This window comes from Myxocyprinus asiaticus, chromosome 1 (genome assembly GCF_019703515.2).
Source record: "Myxocyprinus asiaticus isolate MX2 ecotype Aquarium Trade chromosome 1, UBuf_Myxa_2, whole genome shotgun sequence".
NCBI lineage: Eukaryota > Metazoa > Chordata > Actinopteri > Cypriniformes > Catostomidae > Myxocyprinus > Myxocyprinus asiaticus.
In genome coordinates, this window is record NC_059344.1 from 11,707,708 (window position 1) to 11,726,826 (window position 19,119).

The window sequence follows — 19,119 nt, forward strand, 5'->3', positions numbered from 1 at the left end:
TGTGAATGTCTGTGTGTTGCTGATATTGAATTTTCACAGTGCTTCTCATGTATTTTGACCTACATGAAGTACCGTTAAAATCATACTTACAGTGCATCCGGAAAGTATTCACGGCGCTTCACTTTTTCCACATTTTGTTTTGTTACAGCCTTATTCCAAAATGGATTAAATTCATTATTTTCCTCAAAATTCTACAAACAATACCCCATAATGACAACGTGAAAGAAGTTTGTTTGAAATCTTTGCAAATGTATTAAAAATAAAAAACGACAAAAAAAATCACATGTACATAAGTATTCCAGATGGAAGCCACTCCTCAGTAAAAGGCACATGACAGCCCGCCTGGAGTTTGTCAAAAGGCACCTGAAGGACTCTCAGACCATGAGAAACAAGGATTGAACTCTTTGGCCTGAATGGCAAGTGTCATGTCTGGAGGAAACCAGGCACCGCTCATCACCTGGCCAATACCACCCCTACAGTGAAGCATGGTGGTGGCAGCATCATGCTGTGGGGATGTTTTTCAGCAGCAGGAACTGGGAGACAAGTCAGAATCAAGGGAAAGTTGAATGCAGCAATGTACAGAGACATCCTTGATGAAAACCTGCTCCAGAACGCTCTGGACCTCAGACTGGGGCAAAGGTTCATCTTCCAACAGGACAACGACCCTAAGCACACAGCCAAGATAACAAAGGAGTGGCTATGGGACAACTCTGTGAACGTCCTTGAGTGGCCCAGCCAGAGCCCAGACTTGAACCCGATTGAACATCTCTGGAGAGATCTGAAAATGGCTGTGCACCGACGCTCCCCATCCAACCTGATGGAGCTTGAGAGGTCCTGCAAAGGAGAATGGGAGAAACTGCCCAAAAATTGGTGTGCCAAGCTTGTAGTATCATACTCAAAAAGACTTGAGGCTGTAATTGGTGCCAAAGGTGCTTCAACAAAGTACTGAGCAAAGGCTGTGAATACTTATGTACATGTGATCGTTTTTTATTTTTAATAAATTTGCAAAGATTTCAAACAAACTTCTTTCACGTTGTCATTATGGGGTATTGTTTGTAGAACTGAGGAAAATAATGAATTTAATCCATTTTGGAATAAGGCTGTAACATAACAAAATGTGGAAAAAGTGAAGCGTTGTGAATACTTTCCGGATGCACTTTATGCATGCTAAATTTCTGCCTGCTACTCGGCTTTCAATATGGATGTGGATTTTTACCATCCAACAAAAAAAAGAAGAAAATAATATCAACAAGGAGAGCCAAATTGCAGAAACTGCTAAGACTGCCCACTGTAATATCAGTCATGCATGATATTATACAACAGTTAATTCCGGTACTTAGATCTGATTAGACGAGAGACGTTCCATGAGTGCTGATGACTCAGAAAAGCAGCACTCGGATGCTTTACTGTTTGAATCACTCCGCTTGTGTTTGTGGCATTCTCTACTAAAGTGTAAGAGCAGCACAGATGTGTAAAAGAGCAAGATGTGTTTTTAATTTTTCCTTGTGACATGAAAGATTTTTGCCGGGGAGCCTGGGTAGCTCAGCAAGTAAAGACGCTGCCTACCACACCTGGAGTCACAAGTTCGAATCCAGGGCATGCTGAGTGACTCCAGTCAGGCTTCCTAAGCAACCAATCGACTGGTTGCTAGGGTGGGTTGAGTCACATTGGGTTAACCTGGTCGCTATAATGTGGTTCTCGCTTTTGGTGGGGCACGTGGTGAGTTGTGCGTGGATGCCGCGGAGAATAGCGTGAAGCCTTCACACGTGCTAGGTCTCCGCGGTAACGCGCTCAACAAGCCACGTGATAAGATGCGCAAATTGACTGTCTCAGATGCGGAGGCAACTGAGATTCGTCCTCCGCCACCCGGATTGAGGCGAGTCACTACACCACCACGAGGACCTAGAGCGCATTGGGATTTGGGCTTGCCAAATTGGGGAGAAAAGGGGAGAGAAAAAAAAGAAAAAAAATTAGCTAGCAGGTGGCGACAAAATAAAATGTTTATGTGTTGAGAGCCAGTTCAGTTACTTGACGTTCATTGAAGGCGCTTACACACTAGAGCAGTGTTTCCCAACCTTTTATCTGCACACTTTTTATGACTAAAAAATTCTACGGCACACCACTATCCCACATAGGCTAACCACCGTCAATATTTTTCCTTTTCAAGAACTTGTCCATGTTTTCTGTCCGTCTTAATAGCATGTTTACTTGTAATGTTTGAAATTCGGCTATGCAAAAAACAAAACAAAAAAAAAGTCACATAGGTAGGCTACACTGTGTGAGGTCACAGGTGGCAAGAGCGCTAAGTGGGTAATGAAAAAACAACAAATTTGTTTCTTTTCTAATTTGTAGATTTGTTCTTGCACAACAAATTACAGGGATGCAAACTCATGAGGGGCGAAAAACAATCACTGGTCCACAAACATTTTTTCTGGGGATATTTTTTTAAAGAATAAGCTAAAAGCACCAATTCCAGCTATTTTAGTGATTCAAGTTTATGATTGTGCAGAATTAGCTGCAAAATAAAGAGTATTTTTGTGAGGCTTTCTTCTGTTTCACAAATTTGTTCAATTTTATTAACTGATTAGTTCAGTGACCCCTTCTGGAAATGTCACTTGGTGGTGACAAATGAGCGTCTTATGTGCTATAAGTGAGTCAGTGAATCATTTTGAGTCGTTCATGACTGAAATCTACCAAGAGACTTTATAGTGTTTAAGCATTAAAAGAACAAAGCAGATCTATAGTCTTCCTTCAGTCTGAGCATTATTTTTCATCCAAAAAGACAACAATAATAGTCTAATAATAATGAGTTTCAATAACGTCCTTACCTTCTCCTTTATTAAAACTTGCATGGCTACAAATCTACTGACTTCAGTATAAGAATTATAAACACAGCAGATCTACGGTATCATTTTCCTACAGTAGCCTATTTAAACTGCTGAACATGGCTTTTATCAAAAAAGACCACAATAATAGACAAATAATAATAATTTCGAGTTTCAGTAAAGTTCTTTCGTCATTGTCATTTGCCCTCCACATGACAAGAGATGCAGAAAGCGTCACAGAGGGGCGATTTTACGAGTTTGCCACGTAAAAAAGTGGGAGGTGTGCACAATAAACATTGAAAACATGTATTTGGAAGAGAGAAAAAAAGCTTGCAGTTGCTTTGATAGCAGAAAGTAATAAAAGGACTTGTTTATGTTTAGGTCTAAGCGTTTTCTTGGTGAATTTAAATTAGCTCAATAACTGGGGTCTCTGATATTCGTAAACGATAAGGTAATATTTAATTAAAAGAAATTATGAGACATTCAATGTCTCTTCACAAATTTGGACAGTTTTTAAATATTTCTTGTTGCTTAGTACTCTCAAAGACATTATTGGTGTAGCAAAAACGTGTGTGTGAAAAACACTTTGGTTTAAAGGGGCATCACTTCATAGACTTCAATGTATTCTGCTGCGCTGACGCGAGTCATGTGAAAAACCCTTAACGCATATAAATATCAGTCATTTTTGCACATTAATCATTGTTCTACACAATCACAAAAGTGACCGATTATGGTTTCAAAACGGTGAATTTCTCCGAAAGGTGAGGAGTTTGGATCCCTGAAATTATTTATTTTGTGGAATTTTATAATTGTCCACGGCACACCTGACAATCTTTCATGGCACACTTCCGCGGCACAGTGGTTGGGAAACACTGCACTAGGGAAAGCTCTGAGGGAGCGTTTGCCGCATGGAAATGTGAAAGGTCCATTTGGAAGGCATGTACCACACATGGAAGAGGCGGTCATGGATATAGTTGGCCATTTAAAATACTGTATATCTTTTTGACAATGTACCAGTAAACTGTTAAACTCCTCTCCAGGCTCTCTCTCCACAATTAGCATGAATACACCGCATGCTTGAGTTTTTGTCCACCATGTTTTTTTTTTACTTCACAGAGCAACTAGTCCCACCTCTCAGATGTTCCCATTGGTCAATGTTTTTTGACGCAGCATAAACTCTAGTGTGAAGGTGCCCTGAGTCTGTCAGCCAGCGAGCGTTTCTTTTGAAGTAATCGCCATTGTCTATCACCCCATGATCACACGAATAACTACTACACTACAACTGGGAAATACAGTTGAACTAACAGCTTCAGCATTAAGGCTTTCACAGCTGAGAGACACAACAGACAGAGTAATCACACATACGCATACTCGATACTATTGGATACCGAAGTGTCCACGCTGGGAGATGTAAACATTCAACATGGCGGAGGAGAGTACGGTTTCTATATTGAATGACTCTTGCGATCTGGCTACCGCAAAATACTCAAGGAGGCCCCCCCCGCTCAGACGTCTATTTTTACACTGAGAAAATAGGATGTATTTGACCCAAAAATCCCATAATCTTCAGCAATCTAACACTACACTACAGCTGAAGAATAGAGTTAAACAGCTATAGCTTTCCTGCTCATCTCTGCTTGGGAGTCACGACAAAAGCAGGTAATCATACACCCTCAATCTCTTTCTCTCTCTCAAACACACACACACACATACACACACACAAACACACACAAACACACACTAGGGCTGAAACGATTAGTCGACATTATCGACAACGTCAACAATAAAAAATTGTCGACAAATATTTTTGTAGTCGAATAGTTGTTTGATCTCATATGACCTAATAATGTAAGGGCCTGCAATATCGCATTTTGACCACTGAAACGAAGTCGCACTAGTACAGTTTGGGAAAGTTTTTCAAAACTTCAAACAATTAGCGCAGTCGTGTGTAGTACGAATAGTGCTCCAGCTTGAGCTAACTAACTAGTGTTGAATCTTTTTATTATAGAATGCAAAAATAATTATAATAATAATAATACTAATAAAACAAATAACAATTGCAGTTAAGTGATAGTTTGGTTTGCATAGATTAAAGCTTGAACGAGCTCAGGAGTCAGGACTGTTTTGATTATCATAACACTATAAGGTATTATAGGAAAGTGATTATAGGAAAGGTAAGTGATATGAGTCTTATCACTTACCTTTATTTTGTTCCATATTCATATGACTTACAAAAGATGTGTTAAGCAGAACGATGCATCAGTTAGTCAGTTGTCATGGTGAATGAGAATGTCTCTCCCTTTCATCTCATTTTGTGTGCCAAAAATATTTATTTGTAGTGTAAAAATTGATTTTATACTAGTAATAATTGTTTGCAGATTAATATGTTAGCATTCTATGTGCCCTGAAATAAATGCCCCTTTTTCTGTTTTCTGTTTCAGTTCAAAGAAAAGCAGTGGTGCTATTGATGACTTTCTTTTGAGGAGGAAATCTTGTACTCCTCAGCAAGCCGCCGTTCTTACAGATTCAATTCTGAACATGAGTGTTAAAGACATGAGACCTCTTTCCATAGTGGATGGACAAGGCTTTCGTGAAATGGTTTCTGCATTCAACTCTGTATGTATCCTTCCATCAAGAGCACACTTTACAAGTTTAATGGAACAAAAATATGAAAAAACCAGTCAAAAGGTATGCATACACCTAATGCAAATACATGTTTTAGGAACAATCTAGATTTCAAACTGAACACCCTGTAAAGATGACTAAACAGCAATTTAACCACTAAGAGTTAAAATGAAGAATCTTAAAATAAAATGTTCAACTTAAAAAAATAAATCTGTCTTTTAAAGGTTAAAGAATCTATTCAGGTTGGAAGAAGCTTCATTGCACTGACAGCTGACATTTGGACTAGCCTTGCTACAGAAGCATACCTTGGTGTTACATGTCACTTTATCAATAAAGACTGGAAAATGAAGACTCTCACACTAGCAACAATGCCTCTTGAAGTACGACATACTGGTGCCAACATTGCAACATGGCTGGAAGAGGTTGTTGCAAAATTTAACATTCCAGTAAACAACATTAAAGCAGTCATCCATGACAATGGATCCAATGTTGTGGCTGCAATGAAATTGCTGGCAGACAAACATAATCGGGTCTCTGTCCACTGTACTGGACACACACTTCAGCTTATTGTAAACAATTCCCTTAAAGAGACCAGCATCTGCAAAGCTTTGGGAGCTGCAATGTCCTTGGTTGAACATTTTAAGAGAAGTGAACTGGCCCATATTAAGCAGAAGGAAAAGCAGCAGTAGATGAGCACACCAGAGCATAAGGTGATCCAAGATGTCAGTACCCGGTGAAACAGCACCTATTTTATGGTAGAGAGACTACTGGAGCAGCGCTGGCCCATTACTGCCACACTTTCTGATCCTGAAGTGACACCAAGGGGCAAACATTACTTTGATTTAAAGCCTGATCAGTGGTCACTGCTTGAAGAGCTGGTCCAGGGCCTGCAGCCTTTTCAATGTGCCACTGAGTTTCTTAGTGGTCAAGAGTATGCAACATTGTCATGCCTTCCTCAACTTGTAAAAGGGCTACAGAGGTCTGTTCAACAGTCCCTTAGCTTCGAAACAACACCTGGAAAAGCTTTTTTTAGCCAAAGTTTCTAAAGAGTTAACAGAGAGGTGGGGGAATATCAACACTTTCTTCAAGGACAAAGACAACAAGATTTAGAAACCTTAAGTTTATGTCTGCCGAACAGAGGATAGAGGTTCAAAGCATTGTCCAAGTCCTGGCTATTAAAGCAGGAAAAATGTCCTGGAAACCTACAGAAGTAGGGCAGGGTCAGAGTGTCACTGTTCCAAGGAGAGAGGAAGAGTCAGCGCTAGAAAACCTCCTCCAGTCTGACACAGACAACCTCAGTGAAGAGTCGTCGTCGCACGAGGACCAAAAGATTCAGGTGGTGAGAAAGGAAGTACAGATGTACTTCTCAGAATCACAAATACCCAAACAAGAAGATCCCCTAGGTTGGTGGAAGGAAAATGAGGGAAGTTTCCCTAACCTATCAAAGCTTGCAAGATCTTTTCTTTGCATTCCCGCCACATCCACTCCAGCAGAACGGCTCTTCTCTGCAGCAGGAAAAATTTGCTCACAAAAAAGAGCAAGCTTGTCACGTGAGCATGTTGATATGTTGACCTTTCTTCATTTTAATTTGGTGCTTATTTGACAATCCAAAAAAAAGCCAGTCCAGGAATGACAGCTCTTAATGAGGCTGCCTTATTTAATAGAGATTTGTTTACATTCAAACATACATTTTTTTTGTCTGTAATGCAGCTGATTTATTTTATTTTTTATTTTTTTTATTGTATTGCTTCTATTTAAAGGAAACAAAATAATTACATCAATGCTTAGAGAGCATTTGTGTGTGATTTTTGAGTTCAGAAAATCAGAAAACCTGAAGGGACTGACCTGTTCAGTTGGCTCAAATTTCATTAAAAAGACTTTTTCAAAAGCTGAAGTGATTTTCTTGTTTTATTAGTTACAATAAGTATAACTCAATATTATAACTAATTGCAAAAGCTGAATAATCATTAAAAGCCTACTGATTAGTCGTTGAAATAATCGACGATTAGTCGATTAATCGGTGTAATAATCGTAAGATTAATCGATTGTCAAAATAATCGTTTGTTTTAGCCCTAACACACACTTAGAAACAGCCCAAGCTATCATTACTAGTTATGAAGTGATGTTTTTGAATTAGTAACGGAGGCTTGTGCGCATCTTTTGAACTTGCAACAGCAGATCCTGATTCGTGGCGTAAGAAAGTAGTTCCTTGCACAAGTGCACTTTTTTGTGACAGTCCATAGTTTTTCCTCATTTATTTATTAACTTGTACTTTGAACTTATGTATAAAAGCAATCTCACACTCGTAATTGTGCTGTATGGCCCCATCTGATGTAGGGCCATACAACACTCGTCGTGTAATATTGCTTTACTCATCATAATTTCTCAGCACAATTACATAATGTTAGAATTATATTATTCACAGATAAGTCTTGTTTATTTCAATGGGTTTATTAGCAGTCACTTAAATAAACTCATGTGAATTTATTTTAATAGGGTTTTAATAATAAAATGATGAAGATGTATAATTAATAAATTCAAATTAAATCAATAAATTAAAGAGTTAATTATTTAAAAAGTTATTTTAAAATGATAATTAACTTTAAATGTATACAGATAAAGTTTAAAAGATAAGTACATTTTATCACCTAAATTCAATGTGTTCAACCTTCTGTAACGCCCATATTTAGAAAACAGACACTCCCACCTCTGCATTAAACACAGAGATCTTAGTCCCATCTGAATCAATACACGAAATCACAGACGTGGGGTGATAAAAACTGTAACTCAAACTTTGCATCCGAATAGGGCTTTGGACTAGTGGTCAACGCGGGACTGTTTTTTCCATCCTGCTCCCGCAAGCTTCTATCCCGCACCTGAACGCTCCTGCTGAATTTGACTCCATGTTCACCCCGCAGTGATTTCCTTCCCAACTGCTCCTGTTCCAACAACCCCGCATTCATTTTCCACGTAGAGCAAAGGCCATACAAACACGTGTACACAAAGAACATTTAATTATTCTGTTATTGCTATTAACAGATGATGTGTGAAAATGACCCCAATTTGACTTGTTGGTTCCTTAACACTAAATTTATCATTTTCTAGTCCGAGTTTCACATCCTTTGAAGACAAAGTGTGTGCTTTCCTCTGCCATTCTTCTAAAGCCCCGTTGACTACCTGACTGCTCTAAATGTTGGATAATTTAATTTAACCTCTACTTTGGACTTTTTACTGACACCTCTTGGTGTGGATGCAGGATCACTCAAAAGTTACCAATGCTAATGCTGGGAGGGGGGGATGCCCTTAAAAATGATTTAAGGCCATCTCATGTCAGTGGACATCATTTTAAACAGATTTCTCAGAAGTACTTTTAATTTCTTTAGGGATAAAAGTTTTGTTAAATGCTAAAATCCTATTGCACCTTTATGTTTACAATAGAGTGTTAATAAGCGAACATGACACAGCGTCATACCACAATCTCTTTGAGATCTTTGTCTTGTAGGGTCTGCAGGGGATCAATGAAGTTCTGTTTCACATTGATATCGAGAGCGTCTTTAATATCAGCCATCTGTTTCATGGCTTCACCGATGTCCACCAGCGCAGATCCTGAGAACAACATGTACACACAACAGCACCAGGTCATGTGTTAGGCAGCTTTGAATACCAGAGACAGTGAAACACTCTTTGACTTCTGTCTTAATGTAAAAAATAATTAAGCATTTAACTATGATGTAATAAGAGGAACACTAGCATGGTGTTCCAAATCTTACATCAGGCTATGAGTAAATTATAAATCACTGTAATGGTATACTATAGTTCTTTTGCTGGACATTCAATGAAAAAATGGTTTGATTGTAAGTTGTAATGATTGTTATTAAATAGCCTACTTTACCAATGAAAGGTACAGCATCTCATTTGATTTTTTCCACTATTTATTTGGAACTTGATGGACTTGAAGATTAAAAGCCATAAAACTAATATTATGAAACCAATAGTTCAGACTCTAATTTCTGATTGGAAAAGCCACATTAAAAGCGGTTGTAAAACACCTCATATATGCACACTTGTGACCATTCACACAACTGAATTCCTTATTACTATGACAAGATGTGACATTGCTCTACAAACGTAAATAACTAAATTCTGCTTCATGCTGAACCTAATAAGCGTATTAGCACATGTACACATGTTTACTGTGGCACAGTATATATCGTCATACCGCCCAGCTCTAAATGATAGTATGTTGCAGTATAGAAAAACAATGTGATAAAACTGACCGTAGAGACTTTAAAAAAACACCACAAGGTGTCAGAGTTGAGTTCAAATGTGAGAAGGACTGCCCCAATACAGGAAACACATTTCACAATGCACAATGGGAAAGTGAGGTTGTGTGACACGAAAAGAGTGTGTGAGAGAAAGAGAGTGAGACTGAGACAGTGTGAGCATTCCATCGCATTGCTGCAGGATTTCCGTAAGTGTGGTTCATGTCTGTGCATGTGTGCACTCGATTGCCAGTATGTGCGAACTTTACCGAAAGTGGACTCCTCCCCAAGGTCTCGTCCATATCGCAGCATGCAGTCTCCTAGAAGTCCTTCAGTTTGAGGATAACCCGTCGTCTTCACCTGCCCTCTGATTTTAGACACGGTGTTAAGCATTCCCAGTTTGGCTCTTGATGCTGTGTGGAAAAATGCACAACAAACAAGTGACCAAATCATAAATCATAACCCTGCACTGTAAACATGAGTTATTGACTATGAGATCACAGTAATTCAGTAGTAGGGATGGGAATCACAAGGAGTGTAACGGTTCTGGTTCAGATTCTACTTAGCAATTCTGATTCCATTAACGATTCTTTTAGTATTTTTGAGGATATCTTTTGAGGCATCTAAAGTAATTACACTAATTTAAGTCACACGAGTTTTAAAAGAATAGTTCACCCAAAAATGAAAATTCTCTCATCATTTACTCACCCTCATGCCATCCCAGATGTGTATGACTTTCTTTCTTCCGCAGAACACAAATAAAGATTTTTAGAAGAATATCTCGGCTCTGTATGTCCATACAATGCAAGTGAATGGTGGCCAGAACTTTGAAGCTCCAAAAAGCACATAAAGCCAGCATAAAAGTAAGTCTTCAGGAGCGATATGATAGGTGATGGGGGAAAAACAGATAAATATTTAAGTCCTTTTTTTTTACTATAAATCTCCATCTTTTACCAACCCCGACCAGTAGGTGGTGATATGCATGAAAAATGCGAATCGCCACAAAACAAAAGAAGAACGTGGAAGTGAAAGTGGAAATTTATAGTAAAAAAGGACTTAAATACTGATCTGTTTCTCCCCCACACCTATTATATAGCTTCTGAAGATATGGATTTAGCCACTGGAGTCTTATGGATTACTTTTATGCTGCCTTTGTGCTTTTTGGACCTTCTGAAATCTGGTCACCATTCACCTGCATTGTTTGGACCTACAGAGCTGCGACTGTCTTCTAAAAATCTTTGTTTGTGTTCAGCAGAAGAAAGAAAGTCATACACATTTGGGATGGCATGAGGGTGAGTAAATGATGAGAGAATTTTCATTTTTGGGTGAACTATCCCTTTAAGTACACATAAACAGATAACTCATGATTTCACAACTGACTCATGAGTCTTTTTGACTGATTCATTAAAAAGAACTGGTTTATGAGAGTCATTCCTTTCTGAAACAGACCACACTGGTCATGCAGTAAGTTTGTTGTATTGTGCGAGGAAAATGTAGCAGAAAGATCTGTTTGTCTGTTTTGTCTTATTTTGTGTATTATTTCGCGTTGCCCAGTCTTTCTCTAATCATATTTAATTTAGACTCTAAACTCACATCTCAGCTAAATCATTATTTCTGTTGCTGTAGCGCTGTACTATTCAATCGCTTCAGTAGTACAGAGTTCAGTCCGTAATGGGGGAAGACAGTTCAAGATGCATATCAAGAACTTAACCAGAACTGATTCTCGATTCCCAACCCTGCTTAGTAGGTAATATTTAAGACAAAAAATGCAAAGTTGTGAATTTTTCAAGAATGTTGCATTAAAGGTGTACTCAATAACTTTTGCTTGTGTCATCTTGGACTTACAGTGACACCTAGTGGTGTGGATGCAGCATCATTCAAAGTCAATAGTTTTCAGTTACTGATGCCATTGTAGAAATTCACTTTTCACAATCAGTCATGATTAATTTAATCAAAGAGTGAAAGTGTCTAGTAACAAGATGGTTACTGAGATTAAGCCAGTAGTATTCAGCTGGTCGTGTGATTCTAAAATGGCAGCTCCCATGAGGGCGCCCCTGCCCCATGTAGAATAAAACAGCTTTTATAAGGTTACTGATATGACTAGAGTCCTCATCTCATGTGAATGGTCATGATTTTATACATACTTCTCAAAATTACATTTCATTTCATTAGAAGTAAAAATTACTTTAGGGAAAAATTTACTGAGTGCACCTTTAATGTTTTTAGGCACGTTCTGATTCATTTCAAGCTTTGGTGGACATCTTTATACCTGGGTTTGGTTGGAGGTATTCCGTGGTCTTAGTTATAAGTTCAAACACAGACTTGTTGGTGACTTCTATTTTCTGTAAAGTTGCAAAACCAGATTAGATGTTAAGAGTAAATATAGTTCTCACATAAATCATATAACAAGTCATGGATGTGAAAGTTTCAGCACAGGGCTAATTTCTGCCGCTCTTACCCGCTCCATTTCCATGAAGTCTTCATCAAGCTTTGTCCCTTCGGCACCACTTATCTTCTCACTCAACAACTTTATGAAAAAGATAGATAGAAAGAGAAATTAGATCAGGTACAGGAAGCAGTGACATTAAGCATGCTGATTCTGCATGATGTTTCCCTGCGCACACTGCTTTGGCGGCAGTAATACTGTACAGTATCTATAATATTGTACCTAGTTATAGAAAAGGGTCATCATGGATCTTTTGTTTCAGTTATAATATTCACACTTTAATGTTCAAAAAGGATCAAACTTTTTTCTTTGTTTTATGTTCCATGGAACACAATGTTATATGGGTTTGGAATGACATAAAGGCGAGTAAATTATGACAGAATTTTATATTTTGGTAAATTAATCCTAAACGGTTTTTCACCGTTTGCAATTAACTTTTGCCTTCACTAGTTCATTTGAAATGGTCCTGCAGTGTGGCAAATCCATTTTAAAAATACAAATATTCTCTACAAATATTAATATGGTCAAACAAGCTTCCTGCATTCAATTTATAAACAATAGCAAAATGCTGTTTAGAATAGTTTTTGATGGAATAAGGCATGTCACACTACACAACATGTCAACTTCCCGAAAGTATTTAATGTCAATTACCCATAGAAACACACTAATAGCTAGGCTGAAGTAAATGCCTATAGCTGTGATTATGTAACCATTGTCCGTGAGTAGTGATGGGAAAAGCAATTATGTCAGTCAGTGTGTGTGAAGGCAATATGCTACTGCACAGTATCAGGCAAACTACACTAATGGTGAGTGCCAAACATAACAATCCAAGCTAGTTAAGCACCACTAATAATCACTAAGCGGATTAACATATCTCGCATAGCAGAACACAAATATGGGTAAATGTTTAGCGAAACAGGTCAGTGCAAACACACCGGGCAATGTATAAATGTAGTTCACAAATCAAGACATTTCAGACACTTCAAAATTCAAACGTTCCACTAGACACTGATTTAAATGAGAAAAATATTTGCACGCAAAGAGTAAATGCATTTTCTTGAAAGTTTCTTTGATAAGACTACATCTGTGACGAAAATAAATAAAACCGTAAATTTACTAATTTAAAAAAAAACTAATTCCAGCATCTGTGTATTGATATGTAATAGGAATAGATTTAGATGGTCGACTAGTTGGTTAGCATTTTTTCTTCTTCTACGTTTTATACCTTCAATTTTTTTAGCAGGAGTGTTTTAAAGGTTTGTTTAATTGAGAGACGCAACTTCTCAGAGAGAGGCTCTTGGTGAGTAACGAGATTAAGTAACGGGAGTAAGATTATTAACATAGTAAAACTCGCATAAAAGCTGCATCTCTAAATTTGTCCCCTTTAAAGCACCACCACTATAGCCATCATTTTGTAACATATCAACCGCTTTCAACAATCTTTTAAAATAAATGTTATGTTATTTTTACATTTGAAATAACATCAATTACCTCCAGACTTCAGAACGCCTGCTGTGAACAATAATTCTGTTGTTATGCATAATCTGTAAGTTTATGTTTAAAAGATATATTACTTATTCATCCCATTTATTTGTAGAATAACTGTCAGTTACCCTGCTGAAGAGCTGTGCAAAGTGTCCATATATCCTTAAAAAATGTGCCTGTTTTTCCCACAATGCCACATTACACTCATGTGAGTCATGAAGGTGTGAGGTCAGAAGGTGCTAAACGTGATCTTACAAGATCCCCCTGTCTCCAATTAAGGCATCATTACATACATTTGTTTTAGCATTTTATTTTTCATCTCAGGGCCACTTACAGTAAAATTAAGATTTTTTATCATAATTTGGTTTTTCATGAACAATTTCCACTACCTCTCTGACTCTTAAGCCCCGTTCACACTGTCAGCGATTTTCTTGCTATATGTCGCTAGCCTCTGTACTATGTGTCGCTAGTGGGCTTTCCTACTGCTGTCGCTCTAACATTATTGGTCAGCTGCACAACTGGCCATAGCTTTAGAAAATCTGATCACAGATGAGATACACCGATCAGCCACAACATTAAAACCACCTACCTAATATTGTGTATTTCCCCCTCGTGCCGCCAAAACAGCGCCAACCCGCACTTCTCACCACAATTGTACAGAGCGGTTATCTGAGTTACCATAGACTTTGTCAGTTTGAACCAGTCTGGCCATTCTCTCATCAACAAGGCATTTCCGTCCACAGAACTGCTGCTCACTGGATGTTTTTTGTTTTTGGCACCATTTGGAGTAAATTCACTGCACTGCTGCCACACGACTGGCTGATTAGATAATCGCATGCATGATTGTTGGTGCCAGATAGGCTGGTTTGAGTATTTCTGTAACTGTTGATCTCCTGGGATTTTCATGTACAACAGTCTCTAGAATTTACTCCAAATGGTGCCAAAAACAAAAAAACATCCAGTGAGCGGCAGTTCTGTGGACGGACATGCCTTGATGATGAGAGAGGTCAATAGAGAATGGCCAGACTGTTTCGAACCGACAAAGTCTACGGTAACTCAGATAACCGCTCTGTACAATTGTGGCGAGAAAAAAAGCATCTCAGAATGCTACGTTTAAAAAAAGGTATATTATAGCTTGAATTCATGGCTGGTCTTAAACCACGGTCCTCTGACCTCAAGTCCAACGCTCTATCAGGTGAGCTACTGTGCAAGCTAATCGTGTTGAAATAAGTGTATATACAGTATGTAGGTGGGTCTGTAATACAAGCATTATCATTTTTCAAAAGATGCGTTAGGGAAAAATTTTATCAATACCATAAAATAGCAGGGTCTGAGTAATAGAGAGAAAAAGAAGTATTTATAAAGTCATATTCAGCCATTAAAGTCATGATTTGAGTGAAAGTGAATAAAACACACAGTTGTTGTAGTGCCTCTAGTGTTCATTTCACCTGGAAACTGCAGCGCATTGTACCTGGAGACACGTATAACAAGTTTTGCAAAAATGTATATAGAGTCCTGTTGTCACTATGAGACCAGGTTGCACACAGCAGTGATTCTGTGTCAATGATTAAGTGATGGAGAAAGGACCTCTTAACAGTAATTTTTTGTACAACGTAACCCAGATGGGACAAGACGTTCTCTGTAGTAGGACTGGGTGATTTGCAAGAAATATGTTCACAATATTTTTATGAAAATTATTGAAACATTATATATAACCATCCTTTCAACTGCCGTAAAGCAAGTATCCGTCTACTACAACAGATAGAGAAAACTAATACAAATTAAGATCTAAAGAGAATTATTAATGTAAACATAAAAATAATAATAACGATGATAATAATAATAATTGAAATACAAATAAATTTTAGGTTCATGGTGAATGTGTTTTTGTATTATTTTACGGTTTAATCACACATGTAAAGGATATATTTAAAGTGGACCTGCAGAGTTGCGTTCACAATGCATGTTAAGCACGAACTGCTCTGTGGAAATAAAGCAAAACTAAATTCCGAGCACCTGCTGAGATGGTCTGATGTCATTTGCAGCATTCTCATATACGACACTATTCTTGGAAACTGTTTTCAGATGACTTTCCATGCAGGTGTTCCACAAAACACACTCTTGCTGCACACCTCTGAACAAACACCGAATCAGACACGCACATTGACGGCTTTTCTGCTGTCTGTTCTTCAAAATATAATAAAGTTTGTTTCTTTAAGCGTGTGTCTTTGTGTCTAACAACATTTCTTGTGATGTGTCACTCCAAGACGTCTTACAGTTAGCCCGCCACAGTGGTGGATAGATGAGAAAAATTACCCTCCATGCACATGATTTAGGCTACCCGCATTTAAGGAAAAATGTAATGTTCCTTAAATTGGTGCTATTTTAGTGCATTCCTATCTTTATACTTTGGACACTTTGCTTTATACTTTGTTTGGAAAATGTTCATAAAAAATATTGTTACATATTGTTTTCTTTTCTTTCCTAAGAAGGAACTAAATATTTCTTTTTACAGGAAAGATGTACAGAATCAAATTCCAGCACTTCAAAATATGTGATTAATCGCGATTATCTATGAAACATCATGCGATTAATCATGATTAAATATTTTTTATCTTTTTATTTTAAAGGTTTGGTGAACTTTCCAACATTTTACTCTTACTGTAGGCATTATTAGCTGCTTTTCCACCATCAGACCGAATGGTTCTGAACACGGTACGGAACAGTTACAGAAGCATTTCCACTTGAGCACGGTTTGGCACGGCACCATTATAAACCGTTCTCGGCCCGGAATTCTCGGCAATGTTAGCTAACCGCACTCAACCGTGCTGGTTGAATGGCTTTAGTACGTGGCGACTTGTTTAATGTATTTTCATGATTTTATTATGACGGTTTAACTAGTATTGTAGCCTACATTCTATCTATATATACTTCTAAAATTGAGTTCCTTCTGAAAATACATTTTCTTTATTTTTCTACACGCCTTTTTCATCAGGGAAGTAGATTACTTGCTCATTAAAGCTCTATCAAAAAAATATATCAATATACTGTATTCTCATTTATTGTTTTCATATAATACTTCTATAATATTTTGTCAATAAATATCCTTTTTAGCTAGTCTGGGAACTTTTACCTTTCTGCATGCTCGTATTCAGTGGCATACATAAGCCCTCATTATGTAAAACCTCTAGCCTTTTTCTCTTTGCTTTCCTTTTTACAACATGGGCCGTGTCTTTCCTGTGTATTAAAAGAGTAGAACCAGGGAAAAAAGCAGTCCCAAAAACTGGGACATGCAATTAGGGCTGAAAGAATTAGTCGACATTATCAACAACGCTGACAATAAAAAATTGTCTACAACAATTTTCGTCGTCGAATAGTTGTTTGATGTCATTTAACGTAACATGAGATAATGTGAAAATGTAATCATGGCACACTAGAGCAGCACTTCAGCTCGCGCCTGATTGAGGAGAGGAAGAAAACACAGCTACAGTCCAGATGCACTCTAAATTTTCCAAACTGCTTCATGTGATGTAGATCGCAAAGTATGAGGGGAATTATACAAAACTATAAAATAAGTACATACATAAGCACTCTCGTAGTGGAATAAGCAGAGCCGCAGCTGCCGCTCTGCTGAAGAAAAACTTGCGTGTTGAGCGTCTTTAAAAGAAACACCACAGCATTACATCTTTAATGCAGTTATATTTAATGTGTTATAGCTTTATTAATGATCAAATAATAAGGAACCAGGTCTTGTAAATAACTACAAACTCTGAAACTGGCATTGCTCTGTGCTGTCAGTGCCTCTTCTATGAGTTGCACGATGTGTCTCGATCTAAGGGGGAGAGATTGAAACTGCACCTGGCTGATGTACACTCTGTCGTGGGGACGTGCGCACATGCTTAATGCAACTAGATTATAACGTGATGGCTCGCGACTTATTGAATCATAATATATGCGTCACTGTGCATTTCTTATCGTGAAGTAAATTGGCAATACGCAGCTTTATTAATAAGAGAGAGTTTGTTTTTTGTGAGTTAAAGATGGGTTGAAGTGAAGTCTTCACCCCATTATACACTGCAACAAAATACGTTCTTGATTTGTTTTTGTTTTGGCTTGTTTTCCAATATAAATATCTAAAACTCCTTTAAAACAACGTACATTTCTTTAGCAGCTATACTGCAGAAGAAAAAGTTGTTATCTGAGAATGTTTAGTATAATATTAAAAATACAAATATTTTAAAATATCTAAAAATCCTTTAAAAAAAAGATGCATTCACCTGAGAAGCAGCATATAAGATATTTAGACTTGCTTTTAGAGAATAGATCTTGAATATAAGTATATTTTGTCTTTACTGCACTCACAGAAGTATAACCAAATGAAAACATACACTTACATACAAAATATACTTATTTTTAAGATACATTCGCTTAAAGCAAGTCTAATTATTTTATATGTTGCTTCTCAAGTAAATGTATCTTGTTTTAAGCATTTTTAGACCATTTTAAATGGAAAACAAAACAAAAACACTTGATAACAGTAGGATTTTTTGCAGTGAATTTCTTTACTGAATTAAACTTACTAAAACGTTTTTTTTCCCTTTAATTCAGTGAATGTCATTTAGAGGTATTTTTAAAACATGATTTTGTCCTCTATTGTTAGCAAGTACATTTAATACATTTAAAAGTCGGGGCACAAGCTGAATAGTCGATTGTGAGCTAATGATTAATCATTGCAATGATCGCCCGAATAATCGAATAATCATTCTAATAATTGTTAGATTAGTCGATTATCAAAATAATCGTTAGTTGCAGCCCTACATGCGATCATCCTCCATAGCGCATTCGCTTCAATGTTTACCTCTCATGCCATCGCCAACAGATGGATCTGTTATGGACATTCTCCTGATTTCACTGCACCACAGTGGAAAATGAAACTGTAACTGCACCAGGGCTGTCACTATAGGCTATTTAGGTAATCGAGTAATCTAACAATTATTCTGAAGATTAATCGAGTAATCGGAAAAATTATTTAACTCAGATTGCAAAAAGTTGTCAAGGTGAAGTCACGTTTGGCTAAAATGCATTAATAAAATTTTGATGTATTTAACGATTGAATAACAACAACAATACAATTACGCAAACAATATCTAAAGCCAACAGACACCAAAATCAGATCTATAATTTAAAAAGATATATATACAAGATGACAGAGTTTGGCTTCTCCAGGTGTGCCCAACTTTTTAAATGCAAAATCTACTTTTTTCATTAATTAGTTCAAAATGATCTACCAATTTCAGTTAAGACCTCAAATATGGGAAAACAGGCCATAAAAATAAAATATTTTATCTTTTCAGAAAAAATGTCTGCCCACCAATGTTGTTTTTTGAAGATAAGTTATACTATATGTGGTAAAACTATTTTATAGAGATATACATGTCATTTTATTTGTTTGTTGTTTTCACTTGTCACTTACCGT

General features: G+C 37.3%; 1 protein-coding gene across 3 annotated transcripts in view; it reads right to left on the bottom strand.

Annotated features, from left to right (window-relative positions):
- Positions 1 to 19,119, bottom strand: part of LOC127433762 (endophilin-A3-like) — an 87,411-nt gene that overhangs the window by 16,965 nt on the left and 51,327 nt on the right. For all 3 annotated transcript variants that reach the window (XM_051686063.1, XM_051686148.1, XM_051685982.1), the window contains exons 2-5: positions 12,171 to 12,239; positions 11,982 to 12,054; positions 9,982 to 10,125; positions 8,923 to 9,056 (exon numbers count right to left, since the gene is read on the bottom strand). In XM_051686063.1, coding sequence (XP_051542023.1) covers positions 8,923 to 9,056; positions 9,982 to 10,125; positions 11,982 to 12,054; positions 12,171 to 12,239 — 420 coding nt within the window. The remainder of the gene's footprint in view (positions 1 to 8,922; positions 9,057 to 9,981; positions 10,126 to 11,981; positions 12,055 to 12,170; positions 12,240 to 19,119) is intronic.